At 52.3% G+C, this 24,902-nt stretch overlaps 3 protein-coding genes and 1 long non-coding RNA gene across 4 annotated transcripts in view; 1 reads left to right on the top strand and 3 right to left on the bottom strand.

Annotated features, from left to right (window-relative positions):
- Positions 1–12,883, top strand: part of WDR93 (WD repeat domain 93) — a 51,155-nt gene extending 38,272 nt beyond the window's left edge. The window contains exons 13-17 of the mRNA XM_058736589.1: positions 1,086–1,299; positions 3,017–3,080; positions 3,903–4,059; positions 4,381–4,579; positions 12,571–12,883. Of these exons, the coding sequence (XP_058592572.1) occupies positions 1,086–1,299; positions 3,017–3,080; positions 3,903–4,059; positions 4,381–4,579; positions 12,571–12,667 (731 nt within the window). The 3' untranslated portion in view covers positions 12,668–12,883. The remainder of the gene's footprint in view (positions 1–1,085; positions 1,300–3,016; positions 3,081–3,902; positions 4,060–4,380; positions 4,580–12,570) is intronic.
- The window catches only part of PEX11A (peroxisomal biogenesis factor 11 alpha), a 74,896-nt gene extending 54,552 nt beyond the window's left edge, over positions 1–20,344 (bottom strand). Inside the window, exon 1 of the mRNA XM_058736587.1 lies at positions 20,179–20,344. Coding sequence (XP_058592570.1) covers positions 20,179–20,313 — 135 coding nt within the window. The 5' untranslated portion in view covers positions 20,314–20,344. The remainder of the gene's footprint in view (positions 1–20,178) is intronic.
- LOC131516033 (uncharacterized) lies at positions 11,678–20,170 on the bottom strand. Its single transcript, XR_009263818.1, has 2 exons — positions 19,719–20,170; positions 11,678–12,134 (listed from the first exon to the last, which is right to left on the bottom strand). It is a non-coding gene; the product is annotated as an uncharacterized LOC131516033 (long non-coding RNA).
- A 1,829-nt stretch (positions 20,345–22,173) lies between the features above and the next one.
- MESP1 (mesoderm posterior bHLH transcription factor 1) lies at positions 22,174–23,838 on the bottom strand. Its single transcript, XM_058736579.1, has 2 exons — positions 22,826–23,838; positions 22,174–22,526 (listed from the first exon to the last, which is right to left on the bottom strand). The coding sequence occupies exons 1-2, from the start codon at positions 23,528–23,530 to the stop codon at positions 22,452–22,454; spliced, it is 780 nt and encodes a 259-aa protein (XP_058592562.1). The 5' UTR covers positions 23,531–23,838; the 3' UTR covers positions 22,174–22,451.
- Between the last annotated feature and the right edge of the window lie 1,064 nt (positions 23,839–24,902).

Raw genomic sequence — 24,902 nt, 5'->3', positions numbered from 1 at the left:
TCCCAGCACAGGATGTGACGGTAGGGCAGCCCTGGCCCTCCCCCACCCGCCCCCAAGTTCTCAAACTAAGTCTTCCTGCTCTCCCACCCCCACCGCGGTCAGCAGGAAGCCCACTGCTATTGAAGCTAAGAGACCTGTACGGTGGCCAGTGCAAGACCAGTAGCCATGCTGGGTGGGTGGCACCTTGCTAGAGTCCTGGAGTCCCAGGATCCCGGGTCCAGCTCTGCAGGTGCAGAAAATCCGTGGTGTCTAATTTCCCTAAGTCGATCAACCAGCCTCTGAGGGAAAGGCTCCCTCTGACCAAACTCTTTTAGAAGTGATGACTGAATCGCTGGGTTTGTCATTGTACAATTGGATGGGTGTTTCCTCTGAGAGTAGAGGTGGGCAGCCTTCCCAGCCAGCGCGCTGGTGAGAACCAGAGAGAGTGCCCTGTCTACTGGCCATCTCGAGGAGCCTTCTGTCAGGTCAGTGAGGTGCCTTCCTCCCTTGGCTGTTTCCATCTGAAGGATTCAGTGGTGGTTTCCGTTTAGCCGGCACTCGGCCCACATGGTGGGGAGATAAACATCCCTACGCGCCCTCTTGAATTTTGGTTCCTCACCCAGTCTTCTTACAAGAGTGAAAGATACTTAAAGGGCTGAACAATGCTCATAATTTCACATTCACTTGCTCAATAGGTTGTTTTCATTTGTCCGGATACTGATACATCCTGGATATCGTTTGACTACACACATATACACCCTTCTCATAAAAAAGCCCTTCTCAGAGAACCACCTTCTCTCTGGTATACCTTGACCCACCACGGTCAGCTGTGGTTCCGTACCTGGCAGGGCACTGTCCCTTCTGTCCCAGCACTGACTCTGGCCCCCTCCCCGGGGCTCTTCCCCGTCCCCCACCCCCTCCATACTTAGAAGGGGGGGCTCTTCTCTCCCACTGGGCACTGGGGTTTTCTGGCTTCACTTCCAGAAGGCTCTCATTGCCGGATCTTGCCTTCACACCCCTCATGTGCCTGTTGGTCACAGACCCTGCGCCCAGGCTGCATCAGCCCTCCCCCTTTCACTGACCTGCCTGTGCCATTGTTTTTCCAGGTTTCCCTCTTGGGGTCATCGCTCTTCCCAAGGGATGTTCCTGCCAGAGTGTTCACTTCCTCAAATACTACTTAGTCCACCAGGGACAGAACGTGTATCCTGAGGGGCCCTTGAAATCCCACATGAAATGTGTGGTGCTGTGCACAGATTCTTCTGTCCATCTGGTGACAGCCAGGGGGACCCAAGAACCCACCATCAGTGTGCTGGTTGAGAGGTCAGTGGCTTGAGCGCAGGACGGGGCAAATGACCGGCCAGCCGAAAGTGACCAGCTCCCCAGCTGGAGTCCACTGGCTCTGTAGTCAACACCCTCCCTGTGAGCTCCCAAGTCCCCACCGTCTTTTTTATGTGCACGTGTAAAACTTGTCTCACAAAATTGTGCGACAGCACAAATGACAGCTTTCACGTCATTTGTCATTTCTACCAAAATCGCCTTTTATCAGTTTCCTCGAGGCTTTCTTTCTTTTTTAAATTGTCTCAAGAGTCTCTTTCTGAAGTTACGAAAATACTTCATGCATGCAAATGAGCTATACAATATATACATGTGTATATTTAGGATATAGCTATATATACACTATGTATAGTATATATGTATGTGTTTATGTATTTGGGTGTTTATATATATACAGAGAGAGAGAGAGACAGAGAGTGGGCAGTGGGAGAGAGGGAGGGAGAAACTCCCCTGTACCCATCATGAACCTTCAGAAATAGATCATCTCCGGGGCGCCTGGGTGGCTCAGTTGGTTAAGCATCCAACTCTTGGTTTCGGCTCGGGTCATGATCTCAAGTTCATGGGTTCGAGCCCTGCATTGGGCTCTGCTTTGACAGTGCAAAGCCTGCTTGGGATTCTCTCTTCCCCCCTCTCTGCCTCTCTCTCTCTCTCTCTCTCTCTCTCTCTCTCTTTCTCACTCTCTCCCTCTCTCAAAAATAAACAAACATTAAAAAAAAGAAATAGATCATCTCCAATTCAGTTAAGGCTGTGTGCTTGTCCCTGGTCACACCCTTCTCTCCTCTCCAGAGGTGACCCCCTTAGTAATCGTCGCTGTATATAACAAACCATTCCACAACTTAATGGCTTCAGAAAACAAGTCAATGTGTAGCCCCTGATCTCGCAGACCAGCAATTTGGGCCAGTTCTTCCACTGGCCTTGCTTAGGCTCTGGCAGCTGGGCTGGGGGCCGGATGGTCTGGCACAGCCTCACTTGCATAGGTGGCAGTTGGGTGGCCGTTGGCCAGGACACGTGGTTCTCTTCCCTGTGGTGGCTCCTGCGGGCCGTCTCAGCCTCCATCACCCCACAGCCTAAGGGGTCCCCTCAGCAAGCGAGGGCAACCGCAACGTACACTCTCCAAGCTTCTGCTCACGTCACAGTGGACGAAGCATGTCATGTGGCCACACCCGCAGTCAGGCAGTGGAGAAACTGACTCCACCATTTGATGGGAGACGCTGCCAAATATCACGGCCGATTTCTTTTTCAATCGACTGTGTCATTTTCCAAAATTCATCATCCATTCCTTCACTTTCCTGTAAGAATTAGCCACACGCATCTCCAAGTAATGCATTGTTTAGCTGTGCCTATTTGGGAAATTCGTAAAGGGACTCCCATGCTCTGTATCCTCCAGCTTGTTTCTCGGGGCTGTTTATTCCGTAACTTGCTCTGCAGCCTTGTTCAGGAGAGTCGCACATGTTGGTGAATGCAGCACCGGGTCTGTATCTTCCCGGCTCTACTGCATCCCATCGTATAATAAATATATCACAGCAAGGCATTCTCCTACCAGCGGGTAATGCGACTGTTCCCCGCGTCTGCTACTATGAACCATCTCTGACATGTCTCCCGATGCTTATTCACAAAAGTGTCTCCTAGATGCGTGCCAGGAGAGGATAGCACAGCCTTAACTCCTTCCAGGACGAATGTCTATGTGTCTGGTTCCCCACAGGCCGGTAAAGTACCTGGACGAAGCCATCTGTGCAGTGGCCCCAGTCCCAGCCTTACCTGGCATGGTAGGTTCCTCACGCCCCTCACTCCTCTTCAGCAAGCATGTTCGTTTTCCCTTCAAAGACTGTTTGTTGAAGGCCTGTCAAGCGCGAGGCACTAGACTAGCTTTGGGGCGCACAGGGACGAAAGAGCAAGCCGCCGCCCTCGCAGATCGCACGGTTCAGCTAGGAAGACAGACGAATCACCGCGCAGCTGCCCTGGAAGACGAGAGAGGCTGTGATGCGCTGGGCCCTGGATGCCACAGAACAGAGACAGGGGTCACCACCTCAGCCTGCAGAAGTCAGTGGGGGCGGGGGGCTGCTTTCGGGAGGAAGTGACAGGACGGGGCAGAGAAGGTGAGGACGCACTCTCAGGTGTCGGAGTGTGAGGGGCGGGGAGGTGGTGTGGCAGCTGGAGGACGATTCGATCAGGCGCATCTAACAGGTTCACCTACAGGGAGGAAGGAGCCAGGCAGGAGAGAGGCCGGCCTCCGAACCCGGGCCAGGAAGGGCCATGGGATGGAGCGGGGTCTCCGAGGATGGGGAGGAAAGCATACGTGTGCAGAGGGCCGCACTGCGTCCGGCCACGTGGAGGGCCAGCTCCCGGACAGGGATGCTGGTGAGCCAGAAGAGAAGCCTGGGCAGGAGTGGGGAGCGCCACCCAGCATCAGACACGGCACCTGGAAAAGGGCCTGTTGCTACTGGGGACACCGGAGAAGTAAACACACATGTTTCTCTGCTCCCCGAGCAAATCCGTTCTCTCTGTTGCTGGCCTGGATGTCCAGCTGCCTCTCTTATTCCAAACGGGGGTGACAGAGAAGTCCCCGTTGCCATCCCTTTGGTTCCCAGGTGCTGACCTTTTCCAGGAATGGCTCTGTGCAGCTCATGGACGTGGCCAAGCCCCAGATCATCTGTGCCTTTGCTCCACCCAGAACCTACCATCTGGCAGTGCCCTGGACGCCTATGTTTGTCGTGTCTTTGCACCGCCCGTGTTTCCTGCTCCGAGGTATGGGAGGGGGGCTCTGGGGGCTGCTATTTGCCTGACCTTCTCCCTCCCTTCCCAAAGCACGGGGTGATGCCCCCAATCTCTTCCCTGCTCTTCAACCCTGCGCCACAGGCCAAAAGGACACTGCTGCTTAGCCCCTCACGAGGCACTTAGCTAAAACACAGGATTCCAGAGAGACTCCTGCGACCCCCTTCAAGGGAGCCCCTCACAGCTCAGCCCTGACAGCCCAGCCTTTACCAGCAGAGAGCTGCCCCCAGCTGCCCACCCAGCCCACAGAGAAGGTCATCCCTCTACAGATCGCTGTGTTTTGTTTCATCTCAGGAGACCATCCTGACGAAATTGAATCCGACGACGCCAAGGACATCCAGAATTCTATTTTCTGTTTTAATCTTGAGGCCTACCCGCTCCTGGAAAACATCTGCAACCTTTGCACCATTCCTCAAGCGGACATGACCGATAGCATGGCCTTCGCCCAGGTGCTGCCCTTGGAGAAAAGATGCGAGAGTTTCCTCCAGGAGAGGTAGAGTCCCGGGTCTGTTTCCCATCCCTGCTCCTGGGGTTGTCTCTGGGTTGAGGATTAGCGGAGTGTGTTCGATGGTCAGATCCGTCCGGCATTTCGACTGCCCCTTCCGTGGGGGACCCCGCCATATTGTAGCCCGTGAGCCACACTCCAATTTCCCGTTTGGGTTGGCAGGAAAGGGAGCCCCGGATTCAGGCTGGTAAAGAAGGACTGCCTGCCAGTCGCTATTTTCTCCTCATCAAGACTGTCTTGTCCTCCTGCTTTCTGGATTCTTTGGTTTTGTAAAACTGTATTTGGGTGATCAGACACCAGTCATGGGAGACAAGGGCTTAAGTCATGGGCCAGGTTCGGCCCATTTGCTATGTCTCATCATGGCTGCTTGTGTGCTACAACAGCAGACTTGAACAGTGGTGACAGAGACCACACGACCCATAAAGCCCGCCTCATTTACTATCTGGCCCTTTATACAAACTGGTCGCCAGCCCCTGGTCCAAGCCCCCTTGGCTTTAACCGTCGTCTGGACAAATGGTTTGGCTTTCAATATCTCCTGGAAGGAGGCAGCCCATTCATCAGGAGAGGCAGATTGTCTGTGGGTCTCGGGGGGAGGACAGTGAAGGAGGGGTCACTGGGCATTTCCCCTGATTAAAGATTAACCAAGAGCGTTTGGCTGTTCTTTACATGGCAGTTTCTTGCTTTGACCCTTGACGGCTTGACTTATTCTGAGGAGACACAGCTGAAGAATTGAAGGGTGAGGCATCGTGATGTCTGCAGCTTACTTTGAAGCACAGACCAGGAAAACATTTAGAGAGAGGAAGAGAAAATGTTAACAACCAGTGAAACCCAGGAAAATACTCACAGAAAGAGACAGACAGACAGCCAGGCAAAATGTTCACCATCGGTGACCACAGGTGCAGGTTCACTGTACTGCTTGCAACTTTCATGTAGGTTTGAAATTTTTTTTTTTAATTTTTTTTTTAACGTTTATTTATTTTTGAGACAGAGAGAGACAGAGCATGAACGGGGGAGGGTCAGAGAGAGAGGGAGACACAGAATCCGAAACAGGCTCCAGGCTCCGAGCTGTCAGCACAGAGCCTGATGCGGGGCTCGAACTCACGGACTGCGAGATTGTGACCTGAGCCGAAGTTGGTCGCTCAACCAACTGAGCCACCCAGGCGCCCCGAAATTTTTCTTTTTAAAAAAAATTTTTTAAACGTTTAAATTCATTTTTGAGAGACAGAGTGCAAGTGAGGGAGGGGCAGAGAGAGAGCGAGACACAGAATCCGAAGCAGGCACCAGGCTCCAAGCCATTAGCACAGAGCCCAACGTGGGGCTCGAACCCATGAACTGTGAGATCATGACCTGAGCTGAAGTCGGACGCTTGACCGACCGAGCCACCCAGGTGCCCCAGGTTTGAAATTTTTCCAAACAAAAGATGGAGAGAGGTTATGAAATACCGTTTACAGTATAATCCTGATTTTGAGAGAAGTCTGGAAATGTGTACACCAATATAACAGGAGTTCTTTTTTTTTTTTTTTTTTTTTAAATTTTTTTTTTTTTTTTTCCAACGTTTTTTATTTATTTTTGGGACAGAGAGAGACAGAGCATGAACGGGGGAGGAGCAGAGAGAGAGGGAGACACAGAATCGGAAACAGGCTCCAGGCTCCGAGCCATCAGCCCGGAGCCCGACGCGGGGCTCGAACTCACGGACCGCGAGATCGTGACCTGGCTGAAGTCGGACGCTTAACCGACTGCGCCACCCAGGCGCCCCAACAGGAGTTCTATTTGGGTGATGATGTATGTGATTTTTTTTTTTTTTTTGTATTTTCCCTATTTGCAGCTTTCCTACCAAAACAAAACAAAACAAAACATTCTCTTGGAAAATTTTAAAAACTGGTTAAAAAAAAAGTCAAGAGTACGAGTTTAGGTCATAGCTATGGTGAGGTTGTACTCCTGGGTCATGGTGTGGAGTTTCCGGAGCTCTTTCCTGATGAGGCCTAGTGAACTCCGTGTTTAAGGAGACTGTTTCCATTTCTGCCTCGCAGTTTAACGCCCTCTTTTACTGGCCTGGAAAGGGTGAGGCTGGACCGACATGTCCAGCGCCGGGTGGCTCACCTCCTGCCTGGCAGCAAGGGGCCCGGCCAACTCAGGCCGCCCTCAGTCCCTGACTGACATTTCCAACCCTCAACCAATTTATGAGTGGAGATCGGTACTCGGACACCTGCAGAGCCCCACTCAGCCCCTGAAATCTGCTTCAAGCACACTACGACCATAACGGAGCACTTCCCCGTTGTAAAAAAAAAAAAAAAAAAAGTTATTATTTCTGATAGAAGTTATACACGCACTTGTAGAAATCTGGAAAACAGGACAGCGCAGAAAAGAAAATGTAAACCACCCATGACCATCACCAAACCCTAGCCCTGCTGTTAATATGTCAGTGCATTTCCTTCTGGTTTTCCCTTTGGTGTTTTCACTAAGTTGAGGTCACGTTCCGAGTTCAACTTTTAAATCTGGCTTTCTGTCACTCCAGAATATCACTTAATTCTTTTTTAATTTTAAGAAAACCTTCCTTATAAATATGCCGATGTCATTTTCTGTGGAAAGGATGTGTCTGCAGGGCATTTCTCCACTCCCCTGTGCTCGGGCCTGCTCTGTAAAGATGGTCCTTTCCACCCTGCCCCCTCCAGTCTGTGTTCCTGTAGGAATGGGACTCACTCTACTACTTTTCCAACGTCTTTCCTCCCTGTCGGCAGAGCTTAGCTCTCAGGTGTCATGCCTGAGCCCCTCCCTGGGGTGGCCCCCATAGCCAGGAGGGGGTGGAGAGGACTGCCCTCCCAGGGAAGCTTGTCAGGGAAGAGTGCTGGAGTCCTTGGGGCTGATCAGGTGGGGGCGGGGGGCTGAGGGGGGGGGGGGGTGGCCAGGGGCAGGGCCTGGGGCTGACCCAAACCATGGGAGCTTGGGAACAGAAAAGCTCAGGGAAGTTGTCACTGGGTCCTGGGACCCAGCAGGAGCTGGGAGGGGTCGCATCGTGTGGTTGGGGCCAGCCCAGCTTGAAGGAACTTTTACTTCGGCCTGATCACAGTGTTTCAATTATATCCCTTGTGGCAACCCATTTTCCAGATTGGGTCCCAGCAATAAATTGGGAAAAACTGATTTAAAGAAGGCTTTTCCTGTTCTACTTGCTCTGAGGTCTGCTATCTGGGACTTTCCCAAAAGTAGCCCTCCACCCCCCCCCCCACCCTCGCTCCAACATTTTATTTTGAAAATTTTCAAACATACAGCAGTTTTGAAAAAAAAAAAGTCACTGAACATCCATATACCCACAACCTAGATTCTGCCATTAACATTTTCCTATTGTTGTTTATCCCACATATCTATACATGTCCCAAAGGTTTTAATCTCATCTTGTTTTTCCCTCTTTACTCCTCGTGTCTGAAACCGCTTCCATTGGCCCTAAAACTAGGTGAAACGTCAAGGCAGTGGGTTATGTGGCAATCGACTCAGAGTTTCAAGCTTGCAATCATCTGTCCAAAATGTTTTTGCAAAACCTGCCCCTGGGACTTTTATAAATAGCCAGTGTGAAAGGGAACCTGCCTTTGGGGCTTTAAAAGGAGGCCAGCTAGCCGCAAATATGCATCCCCACCCCCCCACCCCAAGGCCTGGCTTCTGCTCCCGTGCAACTTGGGGCTCCAGGCACCGTTTCCACGTTCGAGTTCTGCCATCCCTGGCTAGGTCAAACTTGATCACAAGACAGAAATTTCTGGACACCAGGAAGCAGACAGAGTGCCCCTTCCTCTCTCTGTCTCTCTCTCCCTTTATTCCTTATGGAATACAAAGCCAAGCAAGATTCGGGTTCAACCACCCACCTGTCTGCCAGAAGGCGGGCTTCTGGGTCCACAGGGCACCTGGCCCTCTGGGCCAGGGGCTGGGCAGGCAGGAACTGACGGCTCATGGCTATTTTAATTAGGGAACGAAGGACACTGAGCATCTTTCTGTTATATATACTGTACATTTCCCTCACTCCTTCCCTGGCTTGCCCTGGATCTGTTTCCTATGCGTGAATTCATTTTCTTTTGATTTTAAGAGTTCTTTGTCAATGTGCTGTGAATAATTTTTCCCGGTTTGTCTTTGGGGAGGAGTATTTGGAGTTGCTCACCCAGCCAGACAGAAGTTTCAAGTGTCCAGTAGCTGGACTTTTCCGCCTTCTCCCTTAGGCTTCGCTGAGGGGCAGGTGTAAAGGGCCTCAAATTCGGGGTGCAAGCTCTACAGTATGACGAGGACACAGACAGGGGGCTCTAGCTGTGCGACGGGGCAGTCCTCAGCGTCTCCGTGTGTAAAGTGGGTGACAGCTGCATCTCCGCATAGGACGTGGCCTGGCACACGCTGGAAGTGTTAACCAGGCTGAGCATCTTTACCACGAGATCATCGAGAAAGGCCTTCTCCCCGCCAGCATTATATTCTGAACGTCATCCATGTTGTCTTGAACACACGGATGACTTTATTTTCAGGCTTCCTTTTAAAACTTGCCCTAGTTCTTGGGGCGCCTGGGTGGCGCAGTCGGTTAAGCGTCTGACTTCAGCCAGGTCACGATCTCACGGTCCGTGAGTTCGAGCCCCGCGTCGGGCTCTGGGCTGATGGCTCGGAGCCTGGAGCCTGTTTCCGATTCTGTGTCTCCCTCTCTCTCTGCCCCTCCCCCGTTCATGCTCTGTCTCTCTCTGTCCCAAAAATAAATAAAAAACGTTGAAAAAAAATTAAAAAATAAATAAATAAATAAATAAATAAATAAAACTTGCCCTAGTTCCATCTATCCAGCTGCCTCTTGGACGGTTGCTCTTTTTTTTTTTTTTTTTTTTTTTGAAGCAATCTCTATACCCAACGTGGGGCTCAAACTCACAAACCCTAGATCGAGAAGTTACAGTCTCCAGGGCACCTGGGTGGCTCAGTCGGTTGAGCATCCAACTCTTGGTTTCCGGCTCGGATCATCATCTCACAGTTCATGGGTTCGAGCCCCGTGTTGGGGTCCAACCTGACAGTGCAGGGCCTGCCTGGGATTCTCCATCCCTCTCTCTCTTGCCTCTCGCTTGCTTGTGGTCTCCCTCTCTCTCTCTCAAAACAAATAAATAAACTTAAAAAAAGAGTCACACGTTCCACCGACTGAGCCAGCCAGGTGCCTCCCTAAAGATTTTAAGTAATCTCACACTTAATATGGGGCTTGAACTCACAACCCTGAGAGATCAAGAGTCGCACGCTCCACCACCTGAGCCAGCTGAGCGCTCCTGGATGGTCCCTTATTGAATCCATGTTGTTTTGACCTCCTGACCCCAAAATTTCACACCCACTTATTTATCAGCAGAAATATTATTATAATTAACTTTACTGAGCACCTACTGTGTGCCAGGGCTATGCTAAGTGCTTTGCAGGCATCATCTTATTTTTTACTATTATTTCCCCACTGCACAGCCAGAAAGCTGAGGCTGATGAGGTCGTGCCACCTGCCCCAGGTCACCAACTTGTAAGCAAAGGAGCTGGGTTTGAGCACAAGCAGTGTGGGTTCAAAGCCCGAGTTTGTAACATGCACACGCTTTTCCTCCTCCCTGCCCATCGCTCTCACACGCAGGCAAAGACTTCATTGCAGCCTGGACAGCATTAGCAAAAGAGTGGAAACCCCAAGTGTCACCAATAGGGGAAAAAGACTGTGGCAGATCTGGGAGTGCCTCCTGGAAGCAATTTCTGGGATACGGTTTCATTGCAAACAGCAGGATGCACAACAGTGCATGGCACACTTCCATTAAAAAAAAAAGATTATACACATGTCTACGCTTGTATGTGTATACGCAATTTCCAAGGATTTACAAGGAGCCATTAATTACCATTGCTTCGGGAACAGAAAATAAGGATCTGAGGAGAGAAGGAAATTGCTTCTAATTGTATACCCACTTGTATTCTTCCATTTTTTTTTTTTTAAGCAAAGTATAGAGTACTTTTTCAAGTTAAATATTTTAGGGGCGTCTGGTGGCTCAGTGAGTTGAGCGTCCAACTTCAGCTCAGGTCACGATCTCACAGCCCATGGGTTTGAGCCCCACGTTGGGCTCTGTGCTGACAGCTCGGAGCCTGGAGCCTGCTTCGCATTCTGTGTCTCCCTCTCTCTCTGCTCCTTCCCCACCTATGCTGTCTCTCTCTCTCTCTCAAAAATAAACAAACATTAAGAAATTTTTTTTAATAAAATAAAATACAAATGTTTTCATGCATCGAGTATCAGATATATCTCCACGTGGATGTTCCTTGGCAGGTAGAGCCTCAAAAATCCAAAGCTGCAACCATGGTCTTTCTCCCCGGAAGTAGCCCTCCTCCTGCTTGCCCTAAGTGGTTTAACATCCTCTGTGCCCTCAGGCACCCAAGGCAGAAACCCAGACAGCAGGGGCACCCCTTCCCCAGAAGGTAGGCTTCCTCCCCCCTCCCCCCCCCCCCCCCACAGCGGCCATCTCCGGCCATCTCCGCACAGGCAGAATGAGGGGTGAATCCTGGGCTGCCCTGCTTTTCCTGTACTGAATGCGCATTTATTTGTTACTTAAATTGGGGCGCCTGGGTGGCGCAGTCGGTTGAGCGTCCGACTTCAGCCAGGTCACGATCTCGCGGTCCGTGAGTTCGAGCCCCGCGTCAGGCTCTGGGCTGATGGCTCAGAGCCTGGAGCCTGTTTCCGCTTGTGTGTCTCCCTCTCTCTCTGCCCCTCCCCTGTTCATGCTCTGTCTCTCTCTGTCCCAAAAATAAAAATAAATAAATAAAAAAAAAAAAACGTTGAAAAAAAAAATTAACATCTTGTAAAAGACCCAACTCGAGGGTCTTCTCTTCCAGGAGCTCCCCAGGCAAGGTGGATGGATCCCTCCCGCCTCCCTCCATTCGACCTCTGTGGCACTTAAAACGCCTCAAATTACAAACGTCCTTCCCCCCTGTCACCCTGATGGAGCTGGGGTGGGGGGGAAGCAGGGCTGTTTCAGCCACTTGGATCTTTCCCGCACTTGCACCCTTGCCTGTCACTAGCGTAACTAAACCAGTGGGAGTTCACTCCGTGGTGAGTCACACAGACAAACTACAGCAGGTGAATTGTGGCACAAGGGAAACTTTATTCGCAGTGGATAAGGATATCACCGGGAATAACTTTCAAAAGCCGTGACTCTCAGAGCAGGGGCGGGTGGGTTCCTGAAACTGAGGGTTAGGGAAGCCTTGTCACTGTACGCAGAGGTGGGCATGAGGTCCTGCACGCGCCCTAAGGAAACACGTCTACACATATGCTTTGTATGTCACGTAAATGAGACGAGCCCCCCCTCGGTGCAGATTTTAGTATTATGATGAGGCAAAGGTAACCGCTGGTCCCTCCCTGGGTCACTGCACGGTCCCGTGTGCGCAGGCGTGAGCCGGCGGTTAAGTTCAGACTGGTCTGGTTGGCCGGGCCTCCAGAACTCTGTCTGGGCTGTCAGTCGTTATTGCCGGCGGGGGCGGTTCTGGTTTCCTTCTCGGGATGTTATGCCCTTCGGGTCTTTTGCCTGAGTTAAGAGAGAAGCTGGAAAGAAGAATTTAAGGAAGAATGTGGGACAAAGGTCGGTGAGTTTGAGCAGGTGGGCAGTCAAGGTCGGGTCTTGGGAGTCTAGCCGGCGACACTCGATGCTCTAGCGGCGTCTACTCCCTGGAGGTGTGGGCATTCGGACGTGGCTAACGGTCCACGCGCACAGGCCGTGAGTCCCCGTGGTACCGCGCCTTCCGTGGGGCGCCTCCCGCAGCACGCAGGCCCCATCGTCACGCAGTAAAGGTGTTTCAAGTACTGGCCGTGCACCAGGTGGAGCCCCGAGGACACAGTCGTGCCGCAGACGAGCCACTCGGAGAGGCTCTTAGATTAGCACGGGGCGGTCAAGGTCTGCCCCGGGGACCTTGGAGCCGGGCGGCAGGGGGGTGACGAGGCACAAACGGCTTCCTCTCATCTCCACCTGTGTGGCCTACAGGTTCCAGAAGCTGGAGAAGAAGGTGAAAGAGGAGGAGCACTGGACCCGGCTTCGCAGCTACTCCCTGCTTCTCCAGAGAGAGACCTCCAGGAAGTGACTGGGCTCTCTGCAAGGTTGGCGGCAGGCAGGCTTCGCCTCAGGACGCTCCGAGGCCAAGAGACAAGGTGACAGAGGCCCCCAGGGGCCTAGACGGGCAGTCTGGGACCTCAGCAAGGGGAGAGGGATGATCTGGGGAGCCTCCAACCCTAGGCCGCTTGTCAGAGCCCTCGGGTGGGCAGATGTCACCCCAATAAACAGTGCTATTGTTTCCAGACTCCAAAGTCGCTGTGGTGTGTGTCCTTTTGTTCCCACCCAGTCCAGACCCCAGCAAGGCCCAGTCCTAGGCTGTGTGAGGGACCCTCGCCTTCTAAGCCCAGGAGAGCCACTTTGCTCAAATGACCAAGACCCCAGGCCACCCCAGCTGCTATGTGGCCCTCTTTCTCCCCGCCCACTTCCTCTCCCTCTCTGAGTTGGCTCATACACAACCTTCCTGGAATTGCTTCTGAGAGGCTGAGGAGGATCAGAGGTTGGGTGACCGCCTGGGGTCACACAGGTCTGAGAGGCAAGGTGGCAGGCAGGAACTGTGGCCTGGGACCCTGGGGTGGGGGGATGCTTCGGGGTGGGGTGGCTGGGGGACAGGATGAGGGCAGAGAGGTGCCTCTCTTTTCTGGAAACTGCCCTTCCCAGGAAAACCGGCTGGAGGGGTCCCCGCAGCTCAAGGCCTATGCCTGCCTCTCCGAGGACACCGTGTGGTGTCTCTGAGAACTGCAGGTGGTTGACATGTCACAGCCTCCCCGTGGTCAACTGCACGCGGGGTTGGTGACAGGCATCTCCTTTTGTGTCCCCATCCATCTCCTCCCTTGGGACACACATGCTCCTCACTGTCCTGATCCCTCCTTCACGGCGCTGGTACTGACCGGCAGCACGTCCCTGGATGAAGAGGTTCCCACCTGAGGCGCTCCGCCCCTCACTCTCCTGCCCGTGGAAACAGAAACAGCAGCAAAAATAACCTTTACACCAACGGGTCCTGTTCCTCTAAACAGCAGGCACTGACTCCCTTTTGAGATGAGGGAGGAAAACTCAGGATGATGGCCTTGGCCTCGCACACCCCCTAAATGTAACAGAGGACTAACACTGATGGGGCACCTGCTGTGATGTGTCTGCTTTACAAGTACACCTTGTGAGATGTACAGATGATCATTATCCCTGTTGTACAGAAGGAAAATGGAGGCTCAGGTCACTGCTCAGAACAGCCCGTATCAAGACCTAATGGGCTTTTCCAACATCAAGTGTCAGAGACCCAGCTCTCAAACGAACTTCAGGGTTGGCTCACGTAATGTAGAACGTAATGCTTTCTGGTGAGCCGGGTCCAGGTGCTGAGTAACAACAGGAATCTCTCTCCATCTCTGTTTTGATGCCCTTTGCTTGGGTGGCAACATGACTGCCAACAGGACCCACAGCGAGTGTCCCTTTCTTTTATTTTTTACTTTTTTAAAGTTTATTTATTTTAATTTTTAAAAATGTTTTATTGTATTTATTTTTTAAATTTACATCCAAGTTAGTTAGCATATAGTGCAACAATAATTTCAGGAATAGATTCCTTTACCCATTTAGCCCATCCCCCCTCCCACACCCCCTCCAGTAACCCTCTGTTTGTTCTCCATATTTAAGTCTCTTATGTGTTGTCCCCCTCCCTGTTTTTATATTATTTTTGCTTCCCTTATGTTCATCTGTTCTGTGTCTTAAAGTCCTCATATGAGTGAAGTTCTATGATATTTGTCTTTCTCTAATTTCGCTTAGCATGATACCCTCTAGTTCCATCCACATAGTTGCAAATGGCAAGATTTCATTCTTTTTGATTGCCGAGTAATACTCCATTATATATATATGTATATAAATTATATATATATAAATTATATATATGTAAATATAAATCTTCTTTATCCATTAGTCCATCGATGGACATTTGGGTTCTTTCCATACTTTGGCTATTGTCGAAGTGCTGCTATAAATATTGGGTGCATGTGCCTCTTCAAAACAGCACCCCTGGGGGTGCCTGGGTGGCTCAGTCAGTTAAGCGTCTGACTTCGGCTCAGGTCATGATCTCACAGTTCGTGAGTTCGAGCCCCGCGTCGGGCTCTGTGCTGACAGCTCAGAGCCTGGAGCCTGCTTCACATTCTGTGTCTCCCTCTCTCTCTGCCCCTTCCCTGCTCATGCTCTGTCTGTCTCAAAAATAAATAAACATTAAAAAAAAATAATAAAAAAAAACAGCACACCTGTATCCCTTGGATAAATGCCTAGTAGTGCAATTGCCGGGTCATAGGGTAGTTCTATTTTTAGCTTTTTGAGGAACCTCCATACTGTTTTCCAGAGTGGCTGCACCAGCTTGCCTTCCCACCAACAATGCAAAAGGGATCATCTTTCTCCACATCCTCGCCAACATCTGTTGTTGCCTGAGTTGTTCATGTGAGCCATTCTGACAGGTGTCAGGTGGTATCTCATTGTGCTTTTGACTTGTATTTCCCTGATGATGAGTGATGTTGAGCATTTTTTCATGTGTCGGTTGACCATCTGGATGTCTTCTTTGGAGAAGTGTCTATTCATGTCTTTTGCCCATTTCTTCCCTGGATTACTTGTTTTTTGGGTGTGGAGTTTGATAGGTTCTTTATACATTTTGGATACTAACCCTTTATCTGATATGTCATTTGCAAATATCTTCTCCCATTCCGTTGGTTGCCTTTTAGTTTTGCTGATTGTTTCCTTCACTGTGCAGAAGCTTTTTATCTCGATAAAAAGTTCCAATAGTTCATTTTTGCTTTTGTTTCCCTTGCCTCCAGAGATGTGTTGAGTAAGAAGTTGCTGTGGCTGAGGTCAAAGAGGTTTTTGCCTGCTTTCTCCTTGAGGATTTTGATGGCTTCCCATCTTACATTGAGGTCTTTCATCTATTTTGAGTTTATTTTTGTGTATGGTATAAGAAAGTGGTCCAGGTTCATTCTTCTGCATGTCACTGCCCAGTTTTCCCAGCACCACTTGAAGAGACTGTCTTTACTCCATTGGATATTCTTTCCTGCTTTGTCAAAGATTAATTGGCAATACATCTACGGGTCCATTTCTGTGTTCTCTATTCTGTTCCTTTGATCTGAGTGTCTGTTTTTGTGCCGGTACCGTACTGTCTTGATGATTACAGCTTTGTAATACAGCTTGAGGGGCGCCTGGGTGGCTCAGTCGGTTAAGCGTCGACTTTGGCTCAGGTCATTATCTCCCGGTTCATGAGTTCAAGCCCCGCATCAGGCTCTGTGCTGACAGCTCAGAGCCTGGAGCCTGATTCATATTCTCTCCCTCCCTCTCTCTCTCTCTGCCTCTACCCTGCTCACACTCTGTCAAAAATAAATAAACAATAAAAAAAAAGTGTCATACAGCTTGAAGTCTGGGATTGTGATGCCTCCTTTTTTGGTTTTCTTTTTCCAGATTGCTTTGGCTATTCAGGGTCTTTTCTGGTTCCACACAAATTTCAGGATTGTTCTAGCACTGTGAAGAATGCTGGTATTATTTTGATAGGGATTGCATTGAATATGTAGATTGCTTTGGGTAGTACTGACATTTTAACAATATTTGTTCTTCCTATCCAGGAGCATGGAATATTTTTTCCTTTGTGTGTGTGTGTCTTCTTCAATTGCTTTCATAAGCTTTCTATAGTTTTCAGTGTATAGATTTTTCACCTGTTTGGTTAGATTTATTCTTAGGTATTTTACAGGTGTTGGTGCAATTATAAATGGGATTGATTCCTTGATTTCTCTTTCAGTTGCTTCCTTGTTGGTGTATAGGAATGCAACTGATTTCTGTGCATTGGTTTTATATCCTGCAACTTTGCTGAATTCATGGATCAGTTCTAGCAGTTTTTTGGTGGAATCTTTAGGGTTTTCCATATAGAGTATCATGTCATCTGCCAAGAGTGAAAGTTTGACTTCCTCCTGACTGATTTGGATGCCTTTTATTCCTTTGTGTTGTCTGATTGTTGAGGCTAAGACTTCCAATACTACGTAGAATAACAGTGGTGAGAGTGGACATCCCTGTGTTGTTCCTGAACTTAGGGGGAAAGCTCTCAGTTTTTCCCCATTGAGGATGATATTCGTGTTGGGTCTTTCATATATGGCTTTTATGATCTTGGGGTATGATCCTTCTCTCCCTACTTTCTTGAGGGTTTTTATCAAGAAAGGATGCTGTATTTTGTCAAATGCTTTCTCTGCATCTATTGAGAGGATCATGTGGTTCTTGTCCTTTCTTTTATTGATGTGATGAATCACGTTAATTGTTTTGCAGATATTGAACCAGCCCTGCATCCCAGGTATAAGTCCCACCTGGTCATGGTAATTTTTTTTTAATGTATTGTTTGATCTGGTTGGCTAATACCTTGTTGAAGATTTTTGCATCCATGTTCATCAAGGAAATTGGTCTATAGTTCTCCTTTTTCGTGGGGTCTTTGGTTCTGGAATCAAGATAATGCTGATTTTATAGAAAGAGTTTGGAAGTTTTCCCTCCATTTCTATTTTTTGGAACAGCTTCAAGAGAATAGGTGTTAACTCTTTCTTAAATGCTTGGTAGAGGGGCGCCTGGGTGGCGCAGTCGGTTAAGCATCTGACTTCAGCCAGGTCACGATCTCACGGTCCGTGAGTTCGAGCCCCGCGTCAGGCTCTGGGCTGATGGCTCGGAGCCTGGAGCCTGTTTCCGATTCTGTGTCTCCCTCTCTCTCTGCCCCTCCCCCGTTCATGCTCTGTCTCTCTCTGTCCCAAAAATAAATTAAAAAACATTGAAAAAAAAAAAATTTAAATGCTTGGTAGAATTCCCCTGGAAAGCCATCTGGTCCTGGACTCTTGTTTTTTGGGAAATTTTTGATTACTAATTCAATTTCTTTACTGGTTATGGGTCTGTCCAAATTTTCTATCCCTGTTTCAGTTTTGGTAGTGTACAGGTTTCTAGGAATTTGTCCATTTCTTCCAGATTGCCCATTTTATTGGCATATAATTGCTCACCATATTCTCTTATTATTGTTTGTATTTCTGCAGTGTTGGTTGTGATCTCTCCTCTTTCATTCTTCATTTTATTTATTTGGGTCCCTTCCTTTTTCTTTTTGATCAATCTGGCTAGGGGGTGATTTTTCGTTAATTCTTTCAAAGAACCAACTTCTGGTTTCATTGATCTGTTCTACTGGGTTTTTTGGTTTCAATAGCATTGATTTCTGCTCTAATCTTTATTATTTACTGTCTTCTGCTGGTTTGGGGTTTATTTGCTGTTCTTTTTCCAGCTCTTTAAGGTGTAAGGTTAGGTTGTATATCTGAGACCTTTCTTCCTTCTTTAGGAAGGCCTGGATTGCTATATACTTCCCTCTTATGACTGCCTTTGCTGTGTCCCAGAGGTTTTGGGCCGTGGTGTTGTCATTCTCATTGGTTTCCATGTACTTTTTAATTTCCTCTTTAACTTCTGGGTTAGCCCATTTGTTCTTTAGTAGGATGTTCTTTAGTCTCCAAGTACTTGTTATCTTTCCAAATTTTTTCTTGTGGTTGATTTCGAGTTTCACAGCGTTGTGGTCTGAAAATATGCACGGTATGATCTCGACCTTTTTGTACTTGTTGAGGGCTGATTTGTGTCCCAGTATGTGATCTATTCTGGAGAACGTTCCATATGAACTGGAGAAGAATGTATATTCGCAAATGTCCCTTTCTTGATGGTTCCAGCAAAGTCCGGAGCCTGCTTCTCACTGGCCCGAATGTGGTCTCATGCCTGAACCACTCGGTGCTGACTGTGCGGGCCTGTGTCACGTGCCCATCCCTGGAGCAATGCAGAGGGGGTGCCCACTGAAGCTAAGGAGGGGAGAGCACTGTCTGAAGAAAGAAAAATGCCAGACCTCAGGGGAAGAAGGCAGGAGGGGTGCTAAGCTTGGCCAAGACCTCAGAGGTGGCCCTGTCCACTCTCTCCAAAGTCACGTGTTGCCAACACCAAGCCACCTCCCCATCTCCTAGTGTGTGTGGGGAGGGCAGGAAGGGGAGAGGGGAGCTGGGGCATTTGAAAGAAGCCTCACAGGCCAGGTCCAAGGGAGGGAGGAGGGGGAAGAGAGGAGGGTGGAGGGCAGAGGGCCTGGCAAGGCCCCGGGGAATGGGTGCAAGGGGCCTGAGCTGCGCTGAGCTGGGGACCCACGGCTCTAGCCCCACTCGGGGCTGGTGCGCCAGCGGTCCCCAAAGAGGAGCTTGCCCACTGGGCAAAGGGACCCTTCAGAAGCACCAAGAAACCTGGGTCTCCTCAGGGGAGGCTGGAACCAGTGTGAGTGGAAGGAGCACCCAAGGCGCAACATTTGGGAGGCAGGGCCCTTAGGGTTGTGCAAATGCAGGGATGACATGTGGGGGTCAGGGTGGGCTCCTGGCCTCACTCCGGGGTAAGCGGGGCTTAGCGGTTAGGGCTAGCTTCCCTCCTCAGCCTGGGGCCACCTGGTTCTCCAGATCCAGGCCCTTGCAGAATCCTGGCACATCCACATGCCCTTTGGATGGACCTGCTTATTTGGTACCGCGTGGCCAGAGGGACACCGGGCTGGCCCTCCTGCAGACGCACCAGCCACCCACCCAAGGCAGGGGACCCCCCCTCAGTCCTACGCCTAGGACCTTAGGACGGGCCCATGCAGACAACTCATGACCACCTCCCCCTTTCCACACTGTGACCCCTGCAGCCTGTCCTTGAATCAATGTCTTGAATACAGGGCCTTCCGCTTAGCTGCCCCGCCTTAGAACCTGGCCCAACCAGCACCTACACAGTACAGTTTCCCCAGCGGGAGCAACATCTAGGCTCAGTAGGCAGAATGTTCGCTGCCGGCAATGGCACTGGTGGCCACGGTGCAGTGGGGCCTTATTTTACACCCCCAGCCCCTACGCCCCCCCCCCCCCCCCCACAACATACACGCTTGCCCGCCAGGACTGTTCCAAACACCTGACTGGTCAACTGCCGCCCACCGTTGTCCCCGTCCCAACGGCCAGGTACTAGCTTTGTGAAAAATGCCCTGTTTTCTGTGCTTTAGTGTCCCGATCTGTTAAATAGGTATAAGCGCACACACCTGCCCGCCTCACCTGCGGCGACTTGAGGTTAGACGGTGAAATGAAAGCCTTTCGGGTAACCAACCGCTCTGCCCATCCGACCCGGCCGGCCGGGACAGCGGCTCTTCCGAAGGACGCAGCGCCGCGGGCCAGCGGCCCCGTGGGGCACCCAGTGCCCACGCCACGCTCCGGCTCCCGCCTTCCAGCAGGCACGCGCCCCCGCCGCGCCAGGCCAGGGCACCCTGGCAGGGCCCCGGGTGAGGTGCCACCACCTAGCCTCCGTCCCAGAGACAGGCCGGCGTTCAGCTGTCGCCTAAACCGTGCGCCCCGGGGGAGGCACACAGGCGCCGCACTCACATCCGGGTCCCCAGCCAAAGCGGCCACCCACCCTCCGCTCCGGCGCGTCGGCTAGCCTCTTCCTTCCTTAACTCTCCCACCAACTGGCCACTTGTCACAGGTGCTGAGAACCGAGCGAGCGCACGCTGTCACCTACCTGGACGGTGCTCACTGACGTAGGCCTTGGGACGCGTACACAGGGCCTCCTCCCGGGGGCGGGCGGCGCCGGCCCAGCGAGGGGGCTCGGGCGCAGGCGCAGGCGCAGGAGAAGTGGGAGGAGCCCCCTTCCCATCCGCCGTCCTCCGTCTTATTAGCAGAGACGTGTTAATGAAAATTCACACCGAGGTGCTGATAAACAGTGGGCCTCGCCGGCTCCGAGAGGGAGGAGAATGCTCTCCGCAGGGGAGGGCGCTGGCCGATGAGCCCCACTTATCTGTGAAAAGACTTGCTAATAACTTTAATTCCCCATCCGAAACCACAGGGCCTTTGCCATGCAAACAGATTTTCTAAACTGGGTAGGGCCCCTGGAAAAGACTTCTCGCTCTGCTCCAGTTAGGGTCCTGGGAGGGGAGAGCAAGATGAGGGGCGAGGTGTGGGAAAGGGGGTGATCAGCGGAGGTGTGAGGTCAGCCCCCCTGCAGGGCCTCTGCTTTTGGATCCCGCTCTGTGCGGCCAAATGCCGGCCAGGGTGCGTGCGCCTGGACGCCTGAACGTCACAGCGGTGCCCCCGGCCACGCCGAATTCCTGCCCCTCCCGGCCTGGGCCCGAGCACTGGAACTGATCTCTGAGGTGGTTTCAGAACAAACCTATCCGTACCGACGGATAAACAGATAAACCGTGGTATATCCGTGCAGTGGAGTATCACTGGGCAATAAAAAGAAACGGAATACTGATGCACCTAGGCCACACGGATAAACCCGGAAAACGTTAAATGAAAGAAGCAGGGCACAAAAGGCCTCTATTGTGTGATTCCAGTTACACAAAATGTCCGGAACCGGCCAATCTATGGAGACAGAAGGTAGATGCCTGGGCTGGAGAGGGGTGGGGGGTGGGGGGTGGGGTCACGGGGAGCACCTGCTAATGGTCACAGGGTTTCTTTCCCCGGTGATGAAAATGTTCTCGATTTAGACAGTGGTGATGGTTGCATTACTACGAATATACTAAAGTCACTGAATTATAAGGTTGAATTTCATGGTATGTAAACTATATCTCAATAAAGCTACTATAAAAAACAAATGCTAAGGCCTGTGTTTCAAAGTTGCTTGGCAGGGAGGGGAGAACTTGGTATCCATAGAGGGCTGGGGGACCCTTGGGCAGAGGCTACATCCCCTAGCCTCACCTCAACTCCCCCACAAGGCTTGACTGCTTACCAGACCCCTTGAGCCAAGCCAGGCCCCTTCTGGGTCAAGGCTTCCTTCTTCCCCATACACTGCATCCCTGATCTGAACCCAGCAATGCAGACACGAGTGTGGTTCCAGGTCAGCTATGTGGATTTGGAGGCAACCCCATGAGCCTCTCCACTCTAGCTAGGCCTCTGGGAGGTCACAGTTAACTCGGGACTGACTCATAAAATGTTAATGTCCCTAGCCCACCTGGAAGAGAAAGGAGAGTTGAAGGGAGATAAGAAAATCCCAAGGTCCAGGCCACAAAGCTCCAGTACAGGGGAATAAGGACTTGGGATGCATGGACTGAGTCCTTGGAGCTGGTGGCCTCTCAGACCCCCGAGCTGGCAAAACCTGACCAGGGAGAACTTGGGATTCTGAATTCATACCGACCCTGAGTGCTGACCCTCAGTAAAATCGTTATTTGGGTATAAAATGTGTAAAGGACCGGATGATGCACAGTAAGTACTAAGAAAACGTATTTTCTACACAGATACTTTGCTTTTAATGCACCTCCCACCAGGTTCAAGGAAAAGGGGGACAGGCTCCACTGCTACCACCCTCTCACATACAGCATCTTCCCGCTCCAGGCTGGCCTTCCTGGAATAGGACAGGCTAAGCCAGGGCAAAGGGGAAAGGGTCTGGGCCTTTGTGCTTTGAGGGCTGAAGCCAGAACTTTCCCTGCCAGAAACTCTCTTAATTCTCCTGGGTTCTTCTTTGGAGAAGGGGAGGGAGCTTTGTGTCCATGCGAAGGAAGAAGAAACGGTCAACTGACACCAGCACAGTTTATTCACAAATAAATAAATACATAGGAGGCAGGCGCCCCCTGCCTGCCTCCAAGGGTCAACCTATGGGTCCCTCCATTGCCGGAGGGGCTGGGGAGAGTTGTCTTGGGTGGGGACGGGCTCTCGCTCTCAGGAATGCCCATGCCAGTATCGCAGGTGCCCTCTCCTAGGAAAGGGGGTCTGGAGAGGGACCATTTTGAAGGTGCTGAAAGCCAAAAGGGCCTCGATGCTCACAGGGCGCCAATTGTACGTCGTCACTTCGACTCAGGCCGGCGGCCACTCCAGGGGCGAGAGCGGCATCCAGGTCTCCAGCAGGGACAGCACGTCGCCGGGAAAGAGCTGGGGGGAGAGGGTATAGAGTTACCTTCAGCGCTGGCCGCCACGCGTGGGTGTCCGCGCTCGTAGGTTCCACTCGGGCACAAGAGCCTGTCCCCTGCGTGTCCTCTCCCTCCCCTCGCCGCTTGAGCGCCCCAGGCACACTAGCTACGGTGCTCGGGACAGCAAGCAGACACGGCCAGGCTGCCGGCGGGGATGCCGCAGGAGGCCTGTGAGCGGCGGACGCGGACGACAGGTAGCAGCACCCACGATGGCCCCGTGGGTGGGGGGAGAGAGTCCCGCGCGGGGAAGGAAGTACTAACCGGAGACGAGGGGCTCCGCTCCATTGCCTGCGATTCCGAACACGCCGCCTCGTCATAAAGCACCGTCGGGTCGCGCGGCTGCGGCGCCGCTAGTTCTCCGAGACAGGCCGGCGGGGACCCCCAGGACGCGGAGGGGCTGGCGGCTGAGCCCAGAAGCTGGGCGCGCGCCTCCACCTGCACCCGCGTCTGCGCGGGGCCGCCGTCGGGGCAGAGCGGGCAGCCCCGAGGCACCGCCGCGTCGCTGCGCCGCCGGCGCCGGCGCTGCAGGCCCTCCTCGCTGAGGCCCAGCACCGCCGACAGGTGGCCGATGTAGCGGATGGCCAGGCGCAGCGTCTCGATCTTGGTGAGGCTCTGGCCGGCGGGCGCCACGGACGGCGGCAGAAAGCGACGCAGCTCGTGCAGGGCGCGGGCGAGCGTGCGCATGCGCAGCTTCTCGCGCTCGCTGGCGCTCTGCCGCTGCCCGGAGCCCAGGCGGCTGCTGCGCGCGCCGCGCCTCCCTGCGCTCCGGGCTCCGGCGGCCGCGTGGGTGCCGGGCCGTCCGGGGCTCAGCTCGGGGCTGCCGGCCGGGACGCTGCCCCAGGAGTCCGGGGACGAGGCGGGGGAGCAGCCGCAGTCCCTGTCGGAGGGCGGCAGAGGCCGAGGCGGGCCCCAACCCGGGAAGAGGAGCCAGGACTCGGAGAGCGGCGGGCACAGGGACTGGGCCATGGCGGCGGCGGCGCATCTGCGGACCGGCGCCCGGCGCCCGCTTTATCCCGAGCCCGAGGTGTGAAGTGGCCCCTTCCAGGCCGCATCAGCACTTCAAAGCGGGCTCGGGGCCTGGAGGGGGCGGGGCCATACCCTTTGAACCAACGGGGGGGTGCTGAAGGTGCGGGCCCCTTGGCCGCCCCAGGTCGGCCCCACCTGGGCCCTCGCATGGGCACCGGAGCCAGCCACTGGGGCCTCTTGCCCGCGCTGCCTGGCGTGTTGGGCCAGCCCAGCAGGTCAGAGGAAGCGCGGTCCGGGGAACTGGAAGTACAGTACCTGGGCTTGGGGCTGCCTTCACCTGTTGGGACCTTATGCAAATTCTTACGCTTTCTTGCAAATTCGTTCCCAGTTTGTATAACGGGAGCCTTGAGGCATACTGCAGCCAGGTCTGCAGAATGAATAGGATGGGGACCCGGAGTGGGGCCCTGATCCCTGCTAGAGGTGAAAGGAGCAGTAATCCGTTTCTCCTCTGAGGCAGACCGGTCCTGGACGTGGCCTTACCTGGTGGTGGTGATCGGGGGTGGGGGGACGGAGGGAGCACTATGAGGAAACTGTCCCAGGCAAATCCAACAAGCTGGCCAAGTATGGCCACGTTGCTGGACCATGTGAGCTGAGGGAGGGGAAGCCTCAGGCCCTCTAGGGCACCTTCTCCCTGGCAGGATCAAGGGCTTGGCAAGCTGCCACCACTGGCCACCAGTTGGCGTCCTACCATTTGGGGGCAGGTATATCAGGTTTTGCCATCGAAAGGTGAGTGGACACGACATAGAAAAATGCACATAACAAAATTCATACCCCTCCGTAATAAAACTTCTCAGCCAACTAGCAATAGAGAGGAACCATCTCAACCTGATGAAAGGCATCCACAAAGAGCCCACAGCTAATATCATAGTAAATAGTGGAAGAGTGAATGCTTTCCCATAATGTTGAGAACCAGGAGGGGATGTCTGCTCCTCCCCAGGCCTATTCGACAGTGCGCCGGAGGGCCTGGCTTGTGCAAAAACAGAAAAGCATACAGATTGGAAAGGAAGAGGCTAAACCGTCTCCACTTGCAACAAGACTGTCTACGTAGGAAATCTCAAGGAACCGATACTGCCTGCCTGATCCCTCAGGAGTTTGAGTTTATACACCTTGTCATGATAGCTACTTCATGCACAGATGTCTGTTGTCCACCTAGACTGTGAAGTACCTGGTGTGTAGCATGTCCTCAAGAGAAGCGGTATATAGGGTCTCTTCCAGTGTGAGGGGTCTAACATTTTGCATCCCCAATGCCTTCCAGCCCTGTGACTGCCGGGTGAGCTGGTCTGTAGCAAAGAAGGCCAAGTGGTTTAGTGGC

This window comes from Neofelis nebulosa, chromosome 7 (genome assembly GCF_028018385.1).
Source record: "Neofelis nebulosa isolate mNeoNeb1 chromosome 7, mNeoNeb1.pri, whole genome shotgun sequence".
Lineage (NCBI taxonomy): Eukaryota > Metazoa > Chordata > Mammalia > Carnivora > Felidae > Neofelis > Neofelis nebulosa.
This window is presented reverse-complemented; position numbering and strand designations above follow the sequence as displayed.

What these genes read in the sequence shown, in the direction of transcription:
- MESP1 (XM_058736579.1), bottom strand. Translation starts at nt 23,530, where the DNA reads ATGGCCCAGTCCCTGTGCCCGCCGCTCTCCGAGTCCTGGCTCCTCTTC. An exon ending in AGCGGAGCCCCTCGTCTCCG is followed by an intron (nt 22,527 to 22,825) that starts GTTAGTACTTCC and finishes CTCTCCCCCCAG; the next exon opens with CTCTTTCCCGGCGACGTGCT.